Source organism: Salmo salar, chromosome ssa11 (genome assembly GCF_905237065.1).
Source record: "Salmo salar chromosome ssa11, Ssal_v3.1, whole genome shotgun sequence".
Classification (NCBI taxonomy): Eukaryota; Metazoa; Chordata; class Actinopteri; order Salmoniformes; family Salmonidae; genus Salmo; species Salmo salar.
Genome location: NC_059452.1, coordinates 93252835 through 93274082, shown reverse-complemented (window position 1 = coordinate 93274082; position 21248 = coordinate 93252835). Strand labels below are relative to the sequence as shown.

General features: G+C 40.8%; 3 protein-coding genes and 1 long non-coding RNA gene across 5 annotated transcripts; 1 reads left to right on the top strand and 3 right to left on the bottom strand.

The window, feature by feature from the left end:
* Nucleotides 1-816: 816 nt before the first annotated feature.
* zgc:152816 (matrin-3) lies at nt 817-9925 on the top strand. The gene is made up of 21 exons (XM_014129324.2): nt 817-1109; nt 2869-3408; nt 3538-3599; nt 3743-3784; nt 3888-3988; nt 4095-4138; nt 4277-4393; nt 4520-4645; nt 4729-4893; nt 5133-5257; nt 5365-5929; nt 7056-7149; nt 7290-7309; nt 7443-7571; nt 7694-7816; nt 7965-8093; nt 8185-8315; nt 8569-8692; nt 8946-9093; nt 9219-9340; nt 9655-9925. The coding sequence occupies exons 2-21, from the start codon at nt 2899-2901 to the stop codon at nt 9691-9693; spliced, it is 2916 nt and encodes a 971-aa protein (XP_013984799.1). The 5' UTR covers nt 817-1109; nt 2869-2898; the 3' UTR covers nt 9694-9925.
* Nucleotides 9926-10201: 276 nt separating this feature from the next.
* Nucleotides 10202-13891, bottom strand: LOC106563606 (transgelin-3). Of its 2 annotated transcripts, XR_001319295.2 has the most exons (6): nt 13630-13891; nt 12563-12776; nt 11794-11968; nt 11439-11541; nt 10838-11169; nt 10202-10701 (listed from the first exon to the last, which is right to left on the bottom strand). XR_001319295.2 is itself a non-coding variant. In XM_014129325.2 (5 exons), the coding sequence occupies exons 2-5, from the start codon at nt 12740-12742 to the stop codon at nt 11028-11030; spliced, it is 600 nt and encodes a 199-aa protein (XP_013984800.1). In that variant the 5' UTR covers nt 12743-12776; nt 13630-13891; the 3' UTR covers nt 10202-11027. The 2 variants fall into 2 exon arrangements, 1 of the variants encoding a protein (XP_013984800.1); XM_014129325.2 differs by having other exon boundaries at nt 10202-11169.
* A 319-nt stretch (nt 13892-14210) lies between these two features.
* On the bottom strand, nt 14211-15390 carry LOC106563604 (uncharacterized). Its single transcript, XR_001319294.2, has 3 exons — nt 15302-15390; nt 14878-14970; nt 14211-14720 (listed from the first exon to the last, which is right to left on the bottom strand). It is a non-coding gene; the product is annotated as an uncharacterized lncRNA (long non-coding RNA).
* Nucleotides 15391-15659: 269 nt separating this feature from the next.
* On the bottom strand, nt 15660-20778 carry LOC106563603 (palmitoyl-protein thioesterase ABHD10, mitochondrial). The gene is made up of 5 exons (XM_014129323.2): nt 20609-20778; nt 19717-19900; nt 19494-19605; nt 19020-19157; nt 15660-18726 (listed from the first exon to the last, which is right to left on the bottom strand). The coding sequence occupies exons 1-5, from the start codon at nt 20682-20684 to the stop codon at nt 18385-18387; spliced, it is 852 nt and encodes a 283-aa protein (XP_013984798.1). The 5' UTR covers nt 20685-20778; the 3' UTR covers nt 15660-18384.
* Nucleotides 20779-21248: the final 470 nt, after the last annotated feature.

Below are 21248 nucleotides of genomic sequence, written 5' to 3'. Positions count from 1 at the left end.
GTTTATTGGAAATTTCTCACATGGAATAGCCTTCAATTCTCAGAACAAGAATAGACTGACGAGTTTCAGGAGAAAGTTCTTTGTTTCTGGCCATTTTGAACCTGTAATCAAACCCACAAATGCTGATGCTCCAGATTCTCAACTAGTTTAAAGAAGGCCAGTTGTATTGCTTCTTTAATCAGAACAACCGTTTTCAGCTGTGCTAACATAATTGCAAAAGCGTTTTCTAATGATCAATTAGCCTTTTAAAATGATAAACTTAGATTAGCTAGCACACCGTGCCATTGGAACACAGGAGTGAGTGATGGTTGCTGATAATGGGCCTCTGTACGCCTATGTAGATATTCCATTTAAAAAAATCTGCCATTTCCAGCTACAATAGTCATTTCCAACATTAACAATGTCTATACTGTATTTCTGATCAATTTTAATGGACAAAAAAATCGCTTTTCTTTAAAAAACAAGGACATTTCTAAGTGGCCCCAAAATGTTTTACGGTAGTGTATATGTTTTACAAATTTGTAACATATATGGAAATTCATAACACATCATACGGATTGTAATTCGTAACATATTGTAATGAAACAGGCAGGGAAGCAAGTCTCGAACCCTCGACCTTCTAGCCTGAAGTCCAGCGCGCTATCGACTATGCCGCAAAAGCATGCTCGTGCGGCAGTCGTTACACTATCATACGAAATGGATGATGGACATCCACAATTTAATGCATATTGTAGCATATGAAACGTAACATATCATGCTTTTTGAAGTATTCCAGACTTCCGTTTACTATGTAACGTCTACCCCTGAGTTCAGATTTCGCAAGTGTGTGGGCATCCTGAATGAAGGTAATAATAATATTGGTCTGTGTTTCTGAATAGTGAGTCTGACTTGAGACCAAATATTCCGCTCTGCCTTCCAAACGACAGAGCGGAAGTTCTCCGTTGACATACATCCTAAACTGACCAATGAAAACGTTTGCTTACCGTCCTGCACACTTTGTGGTGCAGGAAAAAACGATTAGCCAGACTGTAACGTTATAGGACTTAAACTGTGCTGTAGCCACTAGCTAGAACATTTTACGAAATACCTGAAAGGGGACTTCTTTAAAGGTATGTTTTACAGCAATCACAATTTGAATTCAATGTAGTAGTTGATCTTCATGCTCAAACATTCAGACCAAAAAAATTCTGATATTGCTTAATTTGCTAGAAAGCTTTGGTAAGCTACTTCTTGCATGCTAGCGGGCCGCATTCCCAAGTGCTTCGTGCAGCTTGCTAAGCTTGGTAACACCAGCGCGAGTTAGTAACTAACAATACAGTAACATAGCTAATAAACGTGGCGCTTGGTTGATATCTAATATTTTTATCGGGGGGGGTGTAAGACGATATTGAGCTTCGTTTTACAGAGTTAAAGATGCGTAGCTAACGTTAACAACAAAGTTCTTGTGTTGAAGGCCTCTCCACCATTGATAATGTATTTATCTAGCTTGCAACAATATTCTGGGAAACGTATTTTTTTCAGCAAGGGACATCAAATTGCTCATAGCAAATGAAGACTATCAAGCTAACCATGGAATGAATTGAAGATGGTAGGCAGTCAGTGCTAGGGAGTCTCAACTTGGGCCTATACTTTTTACCCAACCAGCAACTATCCGAGCTTTTTCTTAACTCCACGATGTACGTGAAATCATTGGAGTTGAACGGAGACTACTTTGCGGACTGAACTTCCGACTACATCGAATCGATAATTGTAACACTTAAACCTTTGCAGTGTGCTTAGTTACGTTTGATACCGGTGCTCCGTCGGCTAGGCATGCGTCGAAATCGCGAAGTAGTGTGCCTATGCGAGTGTATCACTTTATCAGAAGAACGTCATCAATGGCGTCCTTCGTTTGATCACGTGCTTTTTCAACCCATGAGTTGAGAGATCCAACTGATTTCTACCTGGTTCCAGTGGCGGTTCTAGACCATTTCAACTGGGGGGGCCAAGCTGGGGCCAGTTGTACTGTTAGAGGGTCCAGTTACATTAGACGTTATTGGTGTCATATCGTTTTCTTCACTGCATTGCAGGCATTAGCAGGCAAAAGACCATGTTCATAATCATCATTGTTGCCACTGTCTAATAATGGATGTAAAAAAAAAAAAGAAAGATTGCAAAAATGAGTTATGTAACCCCTGCCAACCCCCCCTCAACTCCACGATTTAGGATGATGGAGTTATGACGTTTTTATAAAAAAACTACTACGCCGGGATGATACCAGTATCACAATATTTTTTCCATGGCAAAAATGATAACATGAAGCAGGCAGACCAAACTCTTTGGACCTTAAAAAACCTGCTGTATGTAAATGATGGTGTGCTATAGCTTGGAAAATAAATACTTGTGACTGGATGACAGCATGTTTGTTTTCAACATTATGGCTGTTTTCCTAAAGAAGTTAAATCCGCTTCGTGTTTTGTTTCCTTGCCACGATATATCAATATTTTTATCCTCCCGGCTCTAAAAACGGCGTATTTCAGCACCCAAAGAATAGTCCACATTTGTCTAAATGTGGGTTATTCATTCGGCGCTGAAAATCGCAATTGTTGGAGCCGGGATGATAAAAATATTGATATATCGTGGCAAGGAAACAAAACACGAAGCGGATTTAACTTCACCGCTCAACTTCATTTTAAATCGTGTAGTTTAGTCTGCTACTGAAATCCATACTTTTTAATAAAACTTTAGTCAAATACAACCTGTTTCCTTGTATCGGCTGACCGTGACTTGATGTAGTCGGAAGTGCACTCCGCCCACAGTCGTCACAGTTACACTCTTACTTTAGCCATCTGTTGAAATGACTGAATACAAACTATTCCCCCATTTCAGAATACACTTCTGTGCCCTGGAAATTTGAGGATGGAGGGCAGTGAGGGTCAAAGTTCTGCACGTAAAGGATCTGGTGATGGAGCGTTGAGCGCTATGAATTTATATGCCACTCTGGGGCTCTCTCCAGAAGACGTGGATGCTTTGGCCAAGATTCCAGAGAACGAGATCAGTGTGGAGACACTGCCTTATCTGATAATGCAATTGAAGGCCAATCGAGCCAAGCAAGAGGAGCAGGGTGAGCCCTCCCCAAAGAGAGACGGACAGGAAGAGGGTACAGATGTTAAAGACCGTGGCAGACGGGACAGTCCCCCTGCAGTCCGTTGCCGGTCAAGCAGCCATAGTGACACTGACTATAAGAAAGTGGAGGTGCGACCAGAGAAGGCCGAGGCAAGAAAAGATTCCCACCACACTAGGCCCTCAATGGAAAAAACATCGGACAGCCAACCGTCTTCCTATCAAGTGGAAGATTTTCAAGGAGTTATGCCCAATATTTACCCACACACATGCTCGCTATGCTTCTGTATGTTGAATTCTACTAAGGTATGCTTTGTTATATTTCAATACTCTTGCTGTTGGAGTGTGTCTACAAGTATATGCTTTTAATCAGAACACTCAACCTTTCATAATGACATACATTTTTGCTTAATCTGGGTTTGCTTTTTTTCACAGCAATGGAAGGATCATCTCAATGGATTACGGCATGCAGAGGGCTGTCGAGAACTCTTGCGTCTGTAAGTGTTTCAATGCAAAGTAAAACATTTAGAAAATAAACTGATGCAGATCACAAAATCAATCAGCAGAGGTATTTCCTATTACCTGGTTTTATTCAAATTTGATTTGTTTGTGTCTTTATTTTACTCTTTTTTTTTTACAGATATCCAGATTGGGAAAAACAAGATGTCCAAGGGAAGAAAATGTGAGGGTCATGAAATAAAGCTTCATGGTGAAAACAAGCATGTCATGATGTAAAACAATTAGCCATCCTGTTCTTACTTAGCACTGTTTATGTTATCTTCCAGACCAATTTCCATCCCAAGTAGAGATGCTAATTCACCACCCAGAAGAGCGCCACGTCCTGCTATGCCTTACAAGAGACAACATAGCTCAGACCGCGTAGGAGGTGATAACTTCACATCCTGTCCTAATGTCAAGTTTGATCCAGACCAAATAAGGCCCAATGGCAAACCACTTGAAAATGTAATCTTTTTTCATGTTTTCATCTTTAGGTGAAGTCTGGTCTGCACCAGAAAGACACCATTTGAAGCCCAAGGTAATGCCCCTTCTGTGTCATTGTGTTGTCTAATAAATAGAGCATTTTTTCCATTCACTTGTAATGTAGTTTATTTGCTTAAATCTACATGTTAAATAAAATGCATGCTTGAATGTGTGATCTTATCTTTTGCATCAGGCTGGCACAAAGGTGGTGGTCGCTAAATATCCCCGTGGGTCTGTTGCTGTTGAAGACTTGGTGACTTTGGCTAAGCCATTCGGCACAGTTGTAAAACATCTGGTGTTCCCCTGCAAGGTAAGTTACACAAATTGATAAGAGCCTCAAGTTTAAACACTCAACTCTTAACGTTCTCTCTTTTTTAATAACATTTTATGTTTTGTAGTTTGTCTATTGGCGGATTCACTGTTTTTTTTGTTCCAGGGCTTTGTGGAGTTGAGTTCCCACAAAGAGGCAGTCAATATGGTGGATCACTACAGTGAAAGCAAAGCTATTGTGAAGGGAAATGGTTTGACTCTGTACCTGTCACCTGTAGTGTGCAGTATTTATGTAAGTGCACCTGCCTCTTAAAAGTTTGAGATTCTGTGTTCTTAATCACAGATATCCCAGCATGAGCTTGTTTTTTCCTTTAGACGCCAAGGTCGGATGAACCACCAGGAAAACGCCCCAACAAACAAGTTAGCAATACAGTAGTTTGTTTTTCCCGTGTATCTCCTGGGAAAGAAAGAGAATCTGAGATTCTCGATCTTGCCAAGATGTTTGGGGATGTGCGACATTCGTCATTTTTAAGTGATCAGGTAAGGTTTGAGCAATATGGAATTGAATCAATTCCATATTGCTTGTGATCAATCAAATCTTCAAAATATCTCTTTCAAATAGAAAAACATTATTAAAACAATGGAACAATGCAGTGTATCTATTTTAAATTCAGAATAGCATGGAATTGTATGACTGGAGTAGATCAATCAACACACACCTCCATTTTTAACCACCACCTCTAGCTTTCTCTTACACGTTCTTCCGTATCCATCTGCAGGCCCTGATTGAGATGGTAGATTGGAAGGATGCTGACATTATGGTGAAGTACTACCACTCCAACCCCCTCAAGATCAATGGAAAGACTGTCAAAGTCAGCTTGTCATCATCACTGAAGCGTCTGAGGTAAGTAAGAGTCCACCTGGGGCAATGGCGGCCAGACCAATTTTCCTGTGGGCCTCGTCGGGAAGTTTGTGTCAGGGAAGTTTACCTCAATGGTTTTTGCCTTGTAGAGAAAGTCCTGACTCCACCACATCCAGAAGAGCAGATTCCAGTAAAAGCCAAAGCAGCAGACAGAAGAGCGAGGAGACCAGCAAGAACTCAAACTCCACAAACAAAGAGGGACCCAGTACAGGCAAACAACCTGCTGAGAAAGTGGTGGAACAAGGAAAAGGTCAACAAAGCTCCTCAGAGGAGGTTAAGGAAGAGGTAAAGCAGGACATCAAGGACGAGGAGATCAAGGAAAAGATCGAAGAGGAGGTGGTCAAGAATGAGAGAAAGGGGGAGGACATTGATTTGGAAAACAAAGATCCAGACAAAGAGAGCGTCCAGGTTGAAGATGACCAAAGCTTGTTAGATAATTTTGGAGCTGGTGTTGATACTAACGACTCTGCTCCTTCCAAAAGTGCCTCTCTGGTGGCTGACTCTAAAGATAAGGGGGAACCTGAAAGCACAGAATTGTTGGCAGACAATACCTTGGAGGATTCTGACCTAAAGGCTGCTGATGATCCAGCTCTGTGTGATGCTGACGTCTCAATGGAGGACATGATGGAACAGGAGAGCTTTCATGAACATGGTGTAAGGAATTATTGTCATTCATATGTGTGACCTGAACCAACAAAGGCATTGTTCGCAGAATTGAAAATACGTTTTTGTCGAGTAAACAAGATGTTGGTTCCCAGCAATGGGTTCTTAAAGCAGCTTGGTTGAAGTTCTGGGTGCATTCCAGTGAATGTAGTTTGGTTGAGATCCTCCATTGATCAGTTGAAACAGATGTGGGCATCTTATGCGTAGAACCACTGGAATGGTTTCAGTGGCAAATCAAATCGATCTGACACTTGTGATTGAAGCTCAGATTGAACCTCGTCAACGCAGACAAAAAGTCGATGTTTTCTGTGACTCATGTCGGCAATGCCCGGTTTCAGTCATGGATTGTTGGAATACTGAGTTTGCTTGGTAGCATAACATGCAATGTATCTAGGCTTAATGACATGGCTTATCTCTATGTAGGCTTAATGACATGGCTTATCTCTATGTAGGCTTAATGACATGCTCATGTTTTATTCATTCCATCAGTTAAATGATGGAGATCAGCTCTGAAGGGTTTCTCTTTACTTTCCATAGTTGAATATTAAAGGTGATTGAATCATCTCTGTACAAGCTCTAGAAAACACAGCCTGTCAGTAGTAATCCAGAACAGGTGCTTACATTTACATTTACATTTTAGTCATTTAGCAGACGCTCTTATCCAGAGCGACTTACAGTAGTGAATGCATACATTTCATTAAAAAATGAAAGCTCCCATAGTAGGACTGAGTTCAAGTGGCACAGTGTTGAAGCACAGCCAGTCAGCCAGACATTTTAGATGTATGGATGAGTAGCTGTTCAGCCTTAACTGCTTTGATCAACATGTTGATCTGACCAACATGTTTTAATACGATTGAAGCTGTCTATCGTTTTGTTATAGTGCAGCCACAGGATTCACGTCCTAGCTTTAAGAGACATGGATCTTCATCATAGTTCAAGACCATTGAATACAGTTTTGCATACTTATATCTTCAGTGTTTGAGCAGCTTTTGACAGTTTCCCATAACAACCTCACAAATATTTGTCATGAGATTCGATGTGGTTCTGTTGCAGCACTTTGGAACTTGAAACACTCTTAATTCTTTAACTTATTGATGTTCTGTACTTATTCCAACAGGACGATATGGATGACATGGATTTCCCTGATAACATGGATGATTTTGTTACATTGGATGAACTCGACAACGATACTGGAGAGGATGCATCAATGGGTAAGCAATGAATGATGAAAAACATTCTTACTTGGCAGCAAAGGACATAATTATTACTGTTGTTCTGCCCGTGTGGATAACAAATTAAAGAAAATCTGCAGATCATAATTTATACAAATTACTTTTCTTTTTATTTACAGAGTCAAAGGATTCTTCATGGGTTGGTATTTTACATGGTTCACTAGACTACATGGTTCATTTAGAAACGTGTAGTTGGAATGTGTCAAAAGTGTAGAACTTGTTTTATCCAACATTATTGCTAGTGGGTTACTCAGTAAAACTGTTTTCTACAGGATGGAAAAGTTGTCCATATTAGCCCAATCAGAAAGGGCTATAGAGATGTAGAGGTGGCCATCTTGAAACTGGCAGAGCGAGCAAACGTGAAAGTTGTAAACCGTACCATATCCTTCTTCAGACAGGAGGTAGGTTCATTATTATGTTACTTGCCCCTATGTTATTTGGGGATCAGTTGTCTAGTTTGTTTATGGGATGGAAATAATGTTATCATAGTTTGTATGCCGTTGTGCTTTTTCTATATTTGCAGGGATGGATAGAGCTTGATACTACCGATGAAGCGCATAAGATGGTGAAATTCTACAAAGGCAAAGGACAGTTGTTGGGGAAACCTGTCGATATTAGAATGTGCTATTCACAGAAAAAGTTGGAGGTTGGTTTGGTGCAGTACCTATGCTTTACACGTTATGCATTTGATGAATGAATTGTAATAAGCTAAACTACACACCTAGCATATAGTCAATATTTGTAACACAAAGATGAGTATTATGTGTAATGTGACTTTGTTTCTGTCACTGTAGAGTCCCAGTGGGAGATCCATCTACATTTGTTTGCTTCCACGGCAGAAGTACTCGGACGTCTCTCTGTTACGGCTTGCCCAACCTTTTGGGAAAATCACTGGCTATCATTTGAACTGGGTTCATAGAAAGGTACGGTTTCACCAGCCCATTTTTTTAGGGAGGGCTTCATGTGTTTTTCTATTGGTAAAGGAATCACTTTTTTCTTCTTTCACCTCTCCAGTGTTATATCCAGTTTGAGAGTGTGGAAGCCGCTCAGAAAATGGTGAAGAAGTGCTTCCAACGTCCTCCCAGATTTTACGGCACCCTGATAAGGGTCAGTTTGTGCAAAAAGGGAGACTCACTGATATCCTGGTAAGCAATTTTCAATAACCCCTAAGAATATACAGTGGAAGTGTGCAGCAGAGTAGATGATGGAAATTAGTTAAAGTTGAATTTGAAGTATGCTGATATCCTATCCAGCCAATGTCCACTGCTGGTTCAGTTGATTACTTCATTCTTCCAATTGATATCAATCTCAGATAAAATAATATTGTGTTATATGGTTAAACTGGACTGTATGAGTTCTAGTACTGGGTTGACATTGTATTCTGCTCTCTGGATACAGGAAGCCTCCAGTCAAGTATGAGCTGTGGTTGGCCAGTCAGAACAACAGAAGAACAAGAGATCGCCATGGAGATGAGACTAATGGCCAGTCAGCCAAAAGCCACTCTCCAGTGGTGAAAGAGAAGGTTATTTGCTAAATTTTTGTTTCCCCAATTTAAATGAGGTGAGAGATTACCTTGTTTAGTGAAATGCTTGCTGAAATATTTATGTATTTAGGCAGTTCTGTGAACAATACTTTTATAGTTACCCAGTTAGTCAAGATGTAATCAGTTAATACGCTTCACAGAGAATAGTGAAATTATTTATTGGTGTTCGTCTCGCAATCTCAGGCTGAATAGAATGAATGTGTGATAGACATGATTGTGTTTGTATGGCCAGGATGTCCAGAGCCCTGTGTCTGATAGTGAGGGGGTCTGTGTGGACCCTGAGCGTGAGGAGACCAGTGGTGTGGAAGCTGTCCCAGAGGGAGAGGAGAAGAAGAAGCAGCAGGAGCCTCTGGGTCCTTATCAACCTGACAACCCTGTTGGTAAGAGACTTGAGAGATACTGACTTCTGTTTAAGTTTGGCTGTCTTTTTTTTATTATCAGGGGTGATGGGGATATCAGGGAGGACAAAAACAAGTGAAGTTTCTTTCTGTCCTTTTATTTGCAGGGTTAGACTATCTGGTGCCAAGGACCGGATTCTTCTGCAAGCTGTGCAACATCTTCTACACCAATGAGAAAACAGCCAAATCAGTCCACTGTAGCAGTGAGGAACATTACCTAAACCTGAAGGTAATTTTCAACTATAACAAGTCATTCTTATGAATCCTTACTTTGTGGTGTATTGGTAAGAAAATGTAGTTGACCTTGGAGCCCACAATACATTCTTCAGGTTTCACTGTCAAATGTTAGTTCTTAACAATAAATATCTTGAATAATCATCACCTTCATAGGGAAACCTTGTTGATTCAAGCGAGTTTTACCTTTGCTTGTGGAATCTTGACCAAATGGAAAGATATGAGACTTTTTAGGGGATCTGTTGTAGCTGGTGTTCTTGGTATTGAGTTAATACCCCCATTTGAATATCCCACTGATTTTCTTTTCAGAGAAAGATGGATGAAGATAAACAGCCCTTAGCTGATTGAGAGGGTTGCTGTCCACCTGTAGTCTTCCCAGAGGAAGATTGGCCGTTTTTAGTATAAACGTTTCTGTCCAGTTTTAACATTCCAGTATTTTCTGTTACTGTTGACAGCATTGTTATCCATTTGAAATGAATTAATGCAGCCTATTACAAAATGTAGTCCCATTATGTGGTTAATAATAGTACCTGGATATAGTTTCCTCTTATTGAATAAACAAAAATGTTTGCTTGATGTATTCTTTGACTTCTGGAATTAAATTTGTCACTTCTGTTATGGCTAACATTTACTCTGAACCTTATTTGACAGGTCTATGGTTAATGTTTTTCAATGGTTAACTGTCATCAATGACTAGGACATGTGCACAGGATTGGCTGGAACTACAGAATTGACATAACCCAGAGAGCAAAGAACCATCTGGTGCTTGACTGTGACAGCAGAGCTGGCTAAGATTCACCTATCCTGTCGCAAGGAGCAGCCATTCGCTTGAGGAAAGGACAAATGGGGGAGATTGTTCAGTCCAAACCATCATGAAGGATTTAATCCATACAGGCCTAGATGATTTTTAAACCAATTGGGGGAAAATTCTGTAAATATATTCCATAACATGATACATTTCACACAGTACTCATACATCTGTGTACATTAAGTAATATAAATTAAACCAGAAAAAAACATTCAATACTGAACATTAGCATGCAACAAAGTTATGTGAAAGATAATTGCCGTATAGCATTCACATTCCACACTGTGGTAAAAAATAAGACTAGTCGTGCTGTAAATTACCTGAATAAAGAATACTGTAATGTAATACCATTGTGACTATCATTACAATGACTTTTCTAAATAACCAAAAATGTCTTCTTGGACAATGGCACAGTTCCATGCTGTCGTGTCACAACTGTGTTGACAGAAACCTTGGAACACCAGTCTGATGCACAGACAACATATCCACACTGATCGAAATGACACACCTGACCATGTAACTGAGTGAAGGCTGTTTACACAGGCAGCCCAATTCTGATCTTACTTTCCCCCACTAATTGGTTTTTTGACCAATTGGATCACCTCGGGGAAAAAGATCTGTGATTGGTAAAAATACCAATTAGTGGAAAAAATATCAGAATTGGGCTGCCTGTGTAAATGCAGCTGTAGAGCCACTGTGAGCGCATAAAAGGTTTTTTTGAAGGATGTATGTAATGCCCTGTTAGAGCGCTCAGATTTCCTATATGAAGTGACATCTAGGACCCCTTTAGAGAGATCATCAGGGAAACTTCACGCTGCCCCTGAGCTAATGAGATAGCAACTTTGGATCCCTATAGGGGAGCCAAGTGACATTTTTACATTATCTGGCGTGGCATGCCATACCCTGTCATGCCAGACTGAGACGCCCCTGAGTTGCCGCCCATCTGCATGCCAATCAGACTACGGCCTTGACGCAGCTGCTCCTCAGAAAACTCCCGCCGGTTTCCCTGAGCTTTCCTGAAAGCACAGGAGAGACACAACTGGTCAATTACCTGTAGTGATAGATGTTTGTACAAGAGAGATCAAATTTATGTCAGATAGGAAGGCCTACACCTACAGTAATAACATAGACGCATAAACAAACAGATGAGAGAGAGTGGGGGTTAGGTAATGCGACTCATTGTAAAAAGTTAATTTTAGAGTGGTATGTAATAAAGAAATTGACAAATTATTTTTGCTGTTTTGTAGAACTCATTACAAACATGATTAGTTGATTCGTTTCTTACTTATGAAACCAATCAGGTTCACCACGATATTGACCATCATCCTTTGTGAGTGCCATACTGCCTAGAGCCGACAAGGTCCTTTGCACGGCAGCCATATCCTTCCCTGTTGTCACGCAAAATACCAGACAGATATTTCAATATCATATTTGGCTTTAGTAGGTCCTCATTGGTTATAATGCACATTTGTTTTTGTAGAAGAAAATGTATGATTTGACAAAGTAATCCATTCCAGAAAGTTATATTATATTGAACCGATATATTTACATACCTGAAGTTATCTATCATAACAACTAACAGTTTGCTGCATGTGAGTTTATGCTGGAGAGAAATCACCACTGTACTAGGAGAGCTGTACCTTCCCACAGGTCCACAGTCTGGAAAAGGTCCCCGGTGATCAGCCCATAAGCTTCAGCTGCATGCAGGAACTGGGAGATCTTTTCCATCTGCTTGAAGACCATTTTTGTCTCTGGGATCTTCTTTATGGGCTCTTGACCAGGGGGATATAGGCTGTTAATGAGCCTACAAAGAATCTGTAACGAGATATGAAATGTTGTAATGACAGGCTACAACTGGCCTACATCCACCCAGCCTCATCAGGGGTGGCAGTGGTTGGTTGCTTGGAGGAGAAACCCCATAATACCTAAGGCTATCAAATATGGCACATTATGACCATGGTGGATTAGAGTCTGAGATTATCTGTATATGTGTGTTTTAAAGTGTTGCTCCATAATTTCTGTATAATTTCAGCCAGTAGTTTTGAAAGTGGTGCTCATGAGTCAAAATGGGTCTCCGTCTTTTCTGAACTACGTCATCCATTTCATATGATATGTTACATCCTCCCCCCCAAAAGTAAAAAAAATAAATGTTTTTTTGTTGCAGTTTGTATGATATGTTACAAATCCAATTCATACAATATGTAACAAATTTGTTGTGAAAAAGATCCCGGACTGCATCTTTAAGAGTTAGGTTTAGAATACAGTAAAGGCATGAGGTTATGTTTACATTTTAGTCCTTTAGCAGACACTTTTATCCATAGTGACTTGCAGGAGCAATTAGCGCTATGTGCCTTCCTCTCTAGGCTACCTGCTGCCCTAAGTCAACCAGAGTTTGGCTCAGAGACTCACTGTTCCATCTTTGAGCCAGCTCTGGAAGTTCAGTCTCCCAGGCTCTGGTCGCTCTATGTTCCCCCCAACCTGCAAGATGATCCAGTCCACCAGTCTGGCCTCCAGGTCCAGAGTATACTTCTGGTCTATCTTCTCCTGAACCTCCCTACTCAGTCCGTAGCTGGGTCCTCTGTTAGCCATGGCTGCCAGAGTTGGAGACCTTCCAACGGAGGGACTGCAAGGAAAGGGTTCAATTTAATCAATTATTGTGGGCCAATACATAATAATTGAACTGCCATCTAGTTTGAGGATGTGTCAGATGTGTAGGCCTATGCTGCTGGAACCATACACTATGGCTGTGTTTACACACAGACCAATTCTGATCTTTTTTTCCCACTAATTGGTCTGTTGACCAATCAGATCAGCTCCTTTGCCAACAATTGGGTAAAATATCAGAATTGGGCTGCCTGTGTAAATTTCACTGCTCTCTGTGTATTCTTTGTATTCATAAATAATGTACTCTATGCAGCTCAGACAGAATCCCGCCCTGCGCTTTCATTTCTGATGTCATATGTAGGCTATATATAGCTAGATGCGGGCATGCGTGAGCCTCTGACTTCAAGGAGATGCAGATAACGTAGTTGTAAAGTTCAGCAATTTTCGTCATATTCGGACACCTCTAGTTTCACATTGAGAAATGTATAATTTAACCGTGTGAGTGATACTTCTCTCGAAAACAAATTCGAGGAAAATATGATAGAAATGTAATATACGTAGTGGTCCCGTGATGCGCGCGGTGTCCCTCGCCACTGGAGAGCATATCCAAGGCTGGATTTATGAAACGCCATAATGCACTTGCATAGATAGGCAAAAGGCAAATGCATCCCCCCAAAAATAAAGTTCCTCTCGGACATTCGAGCTATGGAAATAACTTTGGCAAAACGGTCTGGATACACTCCCGCCACGGGAAAATACTGCAAGTGCAAGCAAAATTGATCAATTTACTATAGCGTGCGCAATACATCTAGGCCCATTCGGAATGTCATTCGTCTCAGCACATTATTTTTCCATTTCATTCGTTTACTTACTAATTTTAAATGAATGTATGGTCCGCTTCGCTCCGTTCCTGGTCGTTAGTCCCGCTCTGCAGTCACATGCTGTTCAAACTGTACATCTTTGAGGGGTGCAGTACCAAGCTCAGCATCCCTACTCAGCAACCGTTCTCCGACTCGCCACAGCTTTCAGAGCCACGCGAGTTAAGTGATGCCTCAGCGCCTCTGACAGGGGATTTAAGAAATGAATTCATGGCCAAACCGGAGAAACGTCACAACATCCAGTGAAAATGTGCAGGAATGGTTTTAGGACTACATTACCCTTCAATAATTTACTGGCAGGCAGTTCATTCCAATTATTTCATTAATATAATGTAGGCCATCAATGACAACCACATATCACAGGCATAGAAAGGATGGATTATTTAAGATACTGTTTAATTCAAAAGTCATTCAAATCAAGGCATATTTTCCTTCATCTCGACGAAACCACATGTCTATAATTCCTATAAAATAGTTTATATTCATATACTTACTTAAATGCATGTCACAGAAATACAGTAGCTTATGCTATATGAAAAACGTCTATGCAGAAACTAAACATACATACGAAAAAATTGCATTTTCCTTTCAAATGTTTATTTTTACAGAATAAACAGGATAATAGGCAACATACAGTAAATGCATTCTGCAAGCTACACGCTCTTACGTCAAGGACAGCGCTGTAGAGAAAGCACATTTAGCGCAGTGATTGTATTCATCCACCCTCACCGAGGTGATGCTACTGTCCATAACACTGTGCCTGCTCAGCATCTCCACAACACATCTACTGACCATCGGTCACTGTCCACCTATCAAGGTGAGTACAAGCATTACCCAGCATCTCCATAAAGAAGAGCCTGTAGTTTTCCCTAGAAGACATAAATGCAATCTGACTATTTAAAAACGCATGCCAACAGCAGAGTTACACATTATATGAATTTGTAAGGCGTGTTCTAAATATGTTTTGGGTGTCGTTACGGTTATCTATGGGCGACTTAAGTAGCCATAGAGTGGTCGAACATCAGGTGTCCCATATCCATGTAATACTTGGCATCTTTTCAGAGTTGTGTCCAGTGCTCATTGGCCTTGGGTAGAGAGAGCAATATATCATGGCATTGCAAACAAACACCCATACATATTTACACAGGTGGAAAGCTTGGACTGGTCAAAGGCAATACAAAATCCATTCACATAATACAATATAAATCCATACACACAATACAATGGTAGATGTGGAGGCACCTGTTCTTGAACAGTGTAAGCCTACTGGTTCTGGTTGGGATCCCAGTATCCTAATGATCTCATCAGTCTGATGAATCACTTAGCTTCCTCTTCCTTTAGGAATGAAGCAGAAAAAAACGGTATTGGTATTGCACATTTCTGTTTAGTAATTGATAAAACATTTTATTTTGCGATTGCTTCTGACCTGAAAAAAAGAAAATCTTAATCCAGTTGTGTAAACGACCAAAACAAAATGTTTTTTGTCAATATATGACACTAACATAATATGCCTACGTTGCCTCACAAACCTTAATAAATCAGACAGCTTGATTATGCATCTGGAAAAATATACCACTGCTGCAACATCTCATAGCTTTCAACCATCAACCTGTTAAAGGTATTTAAGGGAGTTCTGGAAAAGGTAGCAGAAATAAGTTAGATTTACCTGAAGCTGGAGACGTGAACTGTTGCTCTGTGGCATGTGAGAGAGTCTCTGGGCTGGAATCTCACAAACGGATGTGAAGGGAACAGAATTCTCTTTCACAGGGAATGCAGAAAGCCCTAAGGAATGAATACTAGCAAGCTTGCAAGTTATCAACCTGTTTCTGTGCCAGAGCTCTGAGATAAAAATAGGCCTTTCACACAAAGTCGTCTGACTGGGCTGGTGCTTTCAAGCTCTTAAAAACAAGTCTAGCACTGAGGATCACATAGTAGAGACCCTGTACACCAACTTGGTTTCCACTCCGACTTAACAAATATTCAGGTTTATTTACTGTAAAGGACAAGCATATCTCAGTCTGAAATTGGTCAACATTGAGCTTTTATTAAGGAAAGCAGTGTGTGTGTATGTATAATATATTATCAGAAACAAGACACTTGATGCATGTTTGGAAATGGGGAAATGGCTCATTTAAAAAAAAGAAAAAAAAGAGGCCTATCTGATGTACAGTATGAGAGAAATAAACAAGTGAAAATGTGCAAACGAATGTGTTAGGCCCATCCTAAAATGTTCATCCATTAGTTCTGGTACTTTGCTTATCGGCGTCAGCTTCAGATGCATGCTTAGCATCACTGTACAGTGAGCTAGCCCATCAATTCTGCGACATAGTACTATCACCTAGAAACATTTACCTGTGATATAGAACATGTCGAAAACAAACTTAGTTCACAAGATGAAACATTCCGGATAGAGGTTGTGATACTTTTGTATATATAGTGTATGAGGACACCACTTCAAATTTGTGGATTCAGCTATTTCAGCCACAACCGTTGCAGACAGGTGCATAAAAATCGAGCACACAGCCATGCAATCTCCATAAACAAACGTTGGCAGTAGAATGGCCTTACTGAAGTGCTGTGACTTTCAACGTGGCACCGTCATAGGAAGCCACCTTTACAAGTCAGTTCTCAAATTTCTTCCCTGGTAGAGCTGCCCCGGTCAACTGCAGGCGATGTTATTGTGAAGTGGAAATGTCTAGGAGCAACAATGGCTCAGCTGCGAATTTGTAGGCCACACAAGCTTACAGAATGGGACCGCCGAGTGCTGAAGCGTGTAAAAATCATCTGTCCTCGGTTGCAACACTCATTAACGAGTTCCAAACTGCCTGTGGAAGCAACATCAGCAGAAGAACTGTGCGTCGGGAGCTTCGTGAAATGGGTTTCCATGGCCGAGCAGCCGCACACAAGCCTAAGATCATCGTGCGCAATGCCAAGCGTCGGCTGGAGTGGTGTAAAGCTCGCCGCCATTGGACTATGGAGCAGTGGAAAAGCGTTCTCTGGAGTGATGAATCACACTTCACAACTGGCAGTTTGGGGAAAGCCCCTTCCTGTTTCAGCATGACAAAGACAGTGCACAAAGTGAGGTCCATACAGAAATGGTTTGTCGAGATCGGTGTGTATTAACTTGACTGGCCTGCACAGAGCCCTGACCTCAACCCCATCGAACACTTTGGGATAAATTGGACCGTCGATTGTGCGAGCCATGCCTAATCGCTTAACATCAGTGCCCGACCGCACTAATGCTTGTGGCTGAATGGAAGCAAGTCCCTGCAGCAATGTTTCAACATCTAGTGGAAAGCCTTCCCAAAAGATTCGAGGCTGTTGTAGCAGCAAAGGGAGGGACCAACTTCATATTAATGTCCATGATTTTGGAATGAGATGTTCAACGACCAGGTGTCCACATACTGTCGGTCATGTAGTGCATGTTGGAAACCAACGACATCAAGTCCTAACCACTTTTAGCTGACAATGTACTAGGCAGTATATCTGAGATCACATTACACTAATGACAGCTTACCATCACTGTATGACATAGTAGCCACACATGGCATTTTAACCAGTTAAATCAGACTGTTGACTACACTAAAAACATGAGCTGCCTACACGGACGGCAACACTTTTCACCTAATTACTTGTGCTTCTTAGGCCAGTCACACATATCAGGCCATCTTATGCAACTGTTCAATCATTATTTGAAATCTGTGTCATTTTGGAATGGGCAATACTTGCAACAAAACCAACATGAACTGGGCCAACATTGAAAAGTTACCCAGAGTGACAGTTAAAATTACATAAAAAGGTATCATTCTGGACTGCACTAAAATCACTCACCATAATAGTTTACTAAAACATTAAAATACATTTTAATAACACAATGCTCAGTTCTACATGAGTTGTCATGCAGTCAATATTCTGTTCTGACCTTGTGTGCAAAATTAAATGGCATGGACAAATCAACATAGATATGTTCTGTCAGCAATGGAACCAAAACAGCAAATACAGACAGCATAAAAAAAATGGGCACCGCGTGGAGGTCAGCATTAGAATCAAACATTACAGTTGAGTAAAGTCCTTTTTCAACTGATCGTTCCACAGACAAGCACCCCCCCCACCCCCCATTTCCTCTGCTGGAGACATGTTACATAGTAGAACTGCCATAGTATAACTGATATTATATAACTGCCTTAACAGTTTGCTGGACATCAGGAAGAGTAGCTGCAGCAGCTAATGGGGATTCATAATAATACAAATGCATAGTGAAGTGCCTAAAATACTGTACTGATATTTGCTGCCTCCTATTGGTCTTTAAGAACACATGCATAAATATAACAAAGGCACATCACACTTGATTGAATAAAATTGACAGTGGAAAAAATAAATGTCTCACAAATGGACATAATGCATCTGTACCTGATGGGCTACTGTAATAGGAGTGATCCCTACTCATTGAAGGTTTAACAGAATAACTATCATACCACATTGTGGGAATAAATCAGAACTGTTCACAGCAGGCCCAATACGTTTGGTAGTCGTGGGAACAAAGTGTCATGGCAATGGTAAATACAAATCCTAATAAAAAGGCATGGAGAGAGCCGGGAGAAAACACAAGAGTTAATTTTCTTCACAGTGTGTGTTTGGTACAATAGCACCTTCGATTCTGTAACGCATCGGGAACCGAACGGCCTGAGTGCGGAAAAGTTGGGGTCGGGGTGGTAGGAGTCACCCACAGCATTGTCCTGATTTGGCCACTCAAACCAACGTGGTCAGCTTGTCTATGAGGTCATCGATGGTGTAGACTATGAGCTTGATGTCCTCCTTTTCTGCCATGCGGTGCTGGCCATGCTTGCGCAAGATGACGTCAACGTCGTTGCTAAGCACACGCTCAGCTAGCTGCATGGAGACGTGCCAGGGCACATCCTGGTCCTTCATCCCGTGGATGAGCCTCACCGGGCAAGTCACTGGAATGGGGCTCTGCAGAACGCAGTGCTGCTCTGCCTCCTTCAGGAACTCTGTGGTGAAAGTGATGGAACCCTCCTCATTGTGTTTGGTAGGAACCACCCACTGCCCCTTCTCTTCAATCTCCTTCCTCACCTACAATGACAACAAAATGATACCATTTTATTTGGGGGGTAAAGTCATTATCTAAGATGGCAGCCATTTAAAAATGTGCTTAGTAAAGCTGTTTCAATTGTAATTCCATCCAAATGTTGTTCTTGCAATTTCAAGATTAAACGCATGTCCCTTTCCTTTGAACCACCTTCACTGTATTGATATGACTCATTTAATCAAGAGTATGTCATTAGGGGAAATGTGCATTGGTCTGTATACAGAGCCTGTTAAGGTTATTGAACACTCAAGATGGTTTATTCTGAATGCTGACTCACCTCAATAGGAAGTGTATTGTAGACAGTTACAAAGTGGTCAGCTGCTGTAGAGATGCCAACCATGGCCGCAGTTCTTTCTGGACGAGCTATAGCTGCCAGGCACATCAGCCAGCCGCCCATACTGGTGCCAACCAGAATCTGCAACATCAGAACAATTAGCTAGATTAGACATTATCTTCTAAATGACAGCACTGATATCTCTAGTGTCAATTGCGCATGCCGGAAGACCCAAAGGCTTATTATACAACTGCAGGCCAAGTCGAGGTATATTAACCCTAAAATCCTCCAAAGGTTTACTATTAACTCAGTGGACAATTCACACTGAAATCTAACAGTTGTACATCAACTACCATCCCGAATGGTTATACACTATTATACATGAGTCTGTGCAGGTCTATTTCAGCTAACAATACTTTGGATTACACTGGCTGATTAGAATTCGTCTCATCATAGAAACAGAGAGGAACTACTTACTTGTGGCCCCTCCACAAGCTCATCCAATACATATAGAACATCCCTCTTCCAAGTGCCAACAGTGCCATCTACTATTTCACCTTCAGAAGACCCACAGCCTGTATAGTCAAACCTGGAAAGACCACATACATCTGCAACGATTGGTTTTCCAGACTAATTGAAGGACCATTTTATGCATAAGACCATTTTTTTTTAATCACTGAAAATACTATAGCTAACTTACCTTAGGTAAGAGTGGCCTAGTGACTGGCAGAACTCCTCAAGGGCTTCTGCTTTCTTCCCACCCATGTTTGAGGCAAACCCTGGCAAGAACACTACCCCTGGGCTCTTCCCCTTCACTTTTCTATAAGCCAGTTTCGGCTGGTCTGGGCGTGTAGCATAATGCACTGTAGACTTATGTCTCACTCCTGTAAAACAGAAACATTACATGCTTCCCCGACCCATTAGCTAGGTCAATCATGTAATACATGATTTCATGAGATTATAATGATAGCCATGTGGTGCAGGGGTGATTTACAACGGTTTTGTCTGTGGCTCCAATTTTGATTTGTTTCTTGTTCGACACCGCTGACCAATCATGCTCTGTTCTGACAGATGTAGATATTACTTAAAACTAGTAAACCCTCATTAGTTAGCTAATACTGACAAATAACTGTTGGCGAGTTATCTCCAGGTTTGCATTAACAGGGTACTTTCCCGTAACTACCTAGTTAGCTATCTATTTAGGGTTGTGCAGCTAAAGACGATGTAGCCAAGCCATGCTTTGATCAAATTAGCCAACTACTGTAGTTCGCTAGCTGGGCTCGTTGGCTTTGCTTGGCTGGGCTAGCGTTAGTTAACGTTAGCTAGTTATCTAACTAATGTTAACGTAGCTAACACTAACCGACTTTGTTTTTGAAGCAATTATTTCGTAGAAAGATCATTCGTTTGAAAATCTGTCTAGTTAGCTAGCCAGTAGACGTTTTTCGTTAAGGATTTAGCTATTGGTTAATTCGCTAGCTAATTTCCTACTGTGGTGTAGCGACACACCCCCTGACGTTATTGTTTTTATGGAAGTCTGCATTACTCAGTGTACGAGTCAGGACATGAATTAAACACTTTTAGCTAGTACTCACCCGAAAACATAATAGCTTGTCTTTGGACATTTAATTGGAAAACCCTGCAGAAACGCCCTAGTAGAGTATAAGCCATCGGTATTCTGATCAGAGTCTAACCTTATTGAACTTGCTAGTGTATTTGAATGACACCGACTGATTAGCTAGCCAGCCAGCCTTCCAGTTCCGGGTCCTACCAACCCCTGCGCTGGATGAACAAAACAAATACAAATATAGAAATATACAAACAAGAGTACATAAACCTAACAAACAGTATTACATATCAAAATACATTTTTAATTTGTCAAAAAGTTTTATGGACCGTATTGCTTTTTGTTTTTTTTACATTTACTGATAATTTCAAAATAATATTTAAATTCTATCTTAAATAATGTGAAGAGGGATTTGTTCTCTGCCCACTTCATTTTATGGCTAAATAATCTTGCATGAAAAATAAACTAATTAACAATGAAAGTCAAATCAGGTTCAACATCATTTGGATCAAAATAAAACATAATATCAGGGTCTCTCAAATTAAAATGAATAGTCGTTTCTTTTAAAATAAAGTCTTCTAACTCCAAAATCTTCTGACATAAAAACAGACTCAAAATAAATGGTCAAGAGTTTCTGGGTCACAACCACAAAATACACATTTGTTATC

What these genes read in the sequence shown, in the direction of transcription:
- zgc:152816 (XM_014129324.2), top strand. Translation starts at nt 2,899, where the DNA reads ATGGAGGGCAGTGAGGGTCAAAGTTCTGCACGTAAAGGATCTGGTGAT. An exon ending in GTATGTTGAATTCTACTAAG is followed by an intron (nt 3,409 to 3,537) that starts GTATGCTTTGTT and finishes TTTTTTTCACAG; the next exon opens with CAATGGAAGGATCATCTCAA. An exon ending in TCAACCTGACAACCCTGTTG is followed by an intron (nt 9,094 to 9,218) that starts GTAAGAGACTTG and finishes TTTTATTTGCAG; the next exon opens with GGTTAGACTATCTGGTGCCA.
- LOC106563606 (XM_014129325.2), bottom strand. Translation starts at nt 12,742, where the DNA reads ATGGCTAACAGAGGACCCAGCTACGGACTGAGTAGGGAGGTTCAGGAG. An exon ending in GCTGGCTCAAAGATGGAACA is followed by an intron (nt 11,969 to 12,562) that starts GTGAGTCTCTGA and finishes ATCTCGTTACAG; the next exon opens with ATTCTTTGTAGGCTCATTAA. An exon ending in GAACCTGATTGGTTTCATAA is followed by an intron (nt 11,170 to 11,438) that starts GTAAGAAACGAA and finishes CTGTGCTTTCAG; the next exon opens with GAAAGCTCAGGGAAACCGGC.
- LOC106563603 (XM_014129323.2), bottom strand. Translation starts at nt 20,684, where the DNA reads ATGGCTTATACTCTACTAGGGCGTTTCTGCAGGGTTTTCCAATTAAAT. An exon ending in CTAGGCCACTCTTACCTAAG is followed by an intron (nt 19,606 to 19,716) that starts GTAAGTTAGCTA and finishes TGGTCTTTCCAG; the next exon opens with GTTTGACTATACAGGCTGTG. An exon ending in ACAATACACTTCCTATTGAG is followed by an intron (nt 18,727 to 19,019) that starts GTGAGTCAGCAT and finishes TTGTCATTGTAG; the next exon opens with GTGAGGAAGGAGATTGAAGA.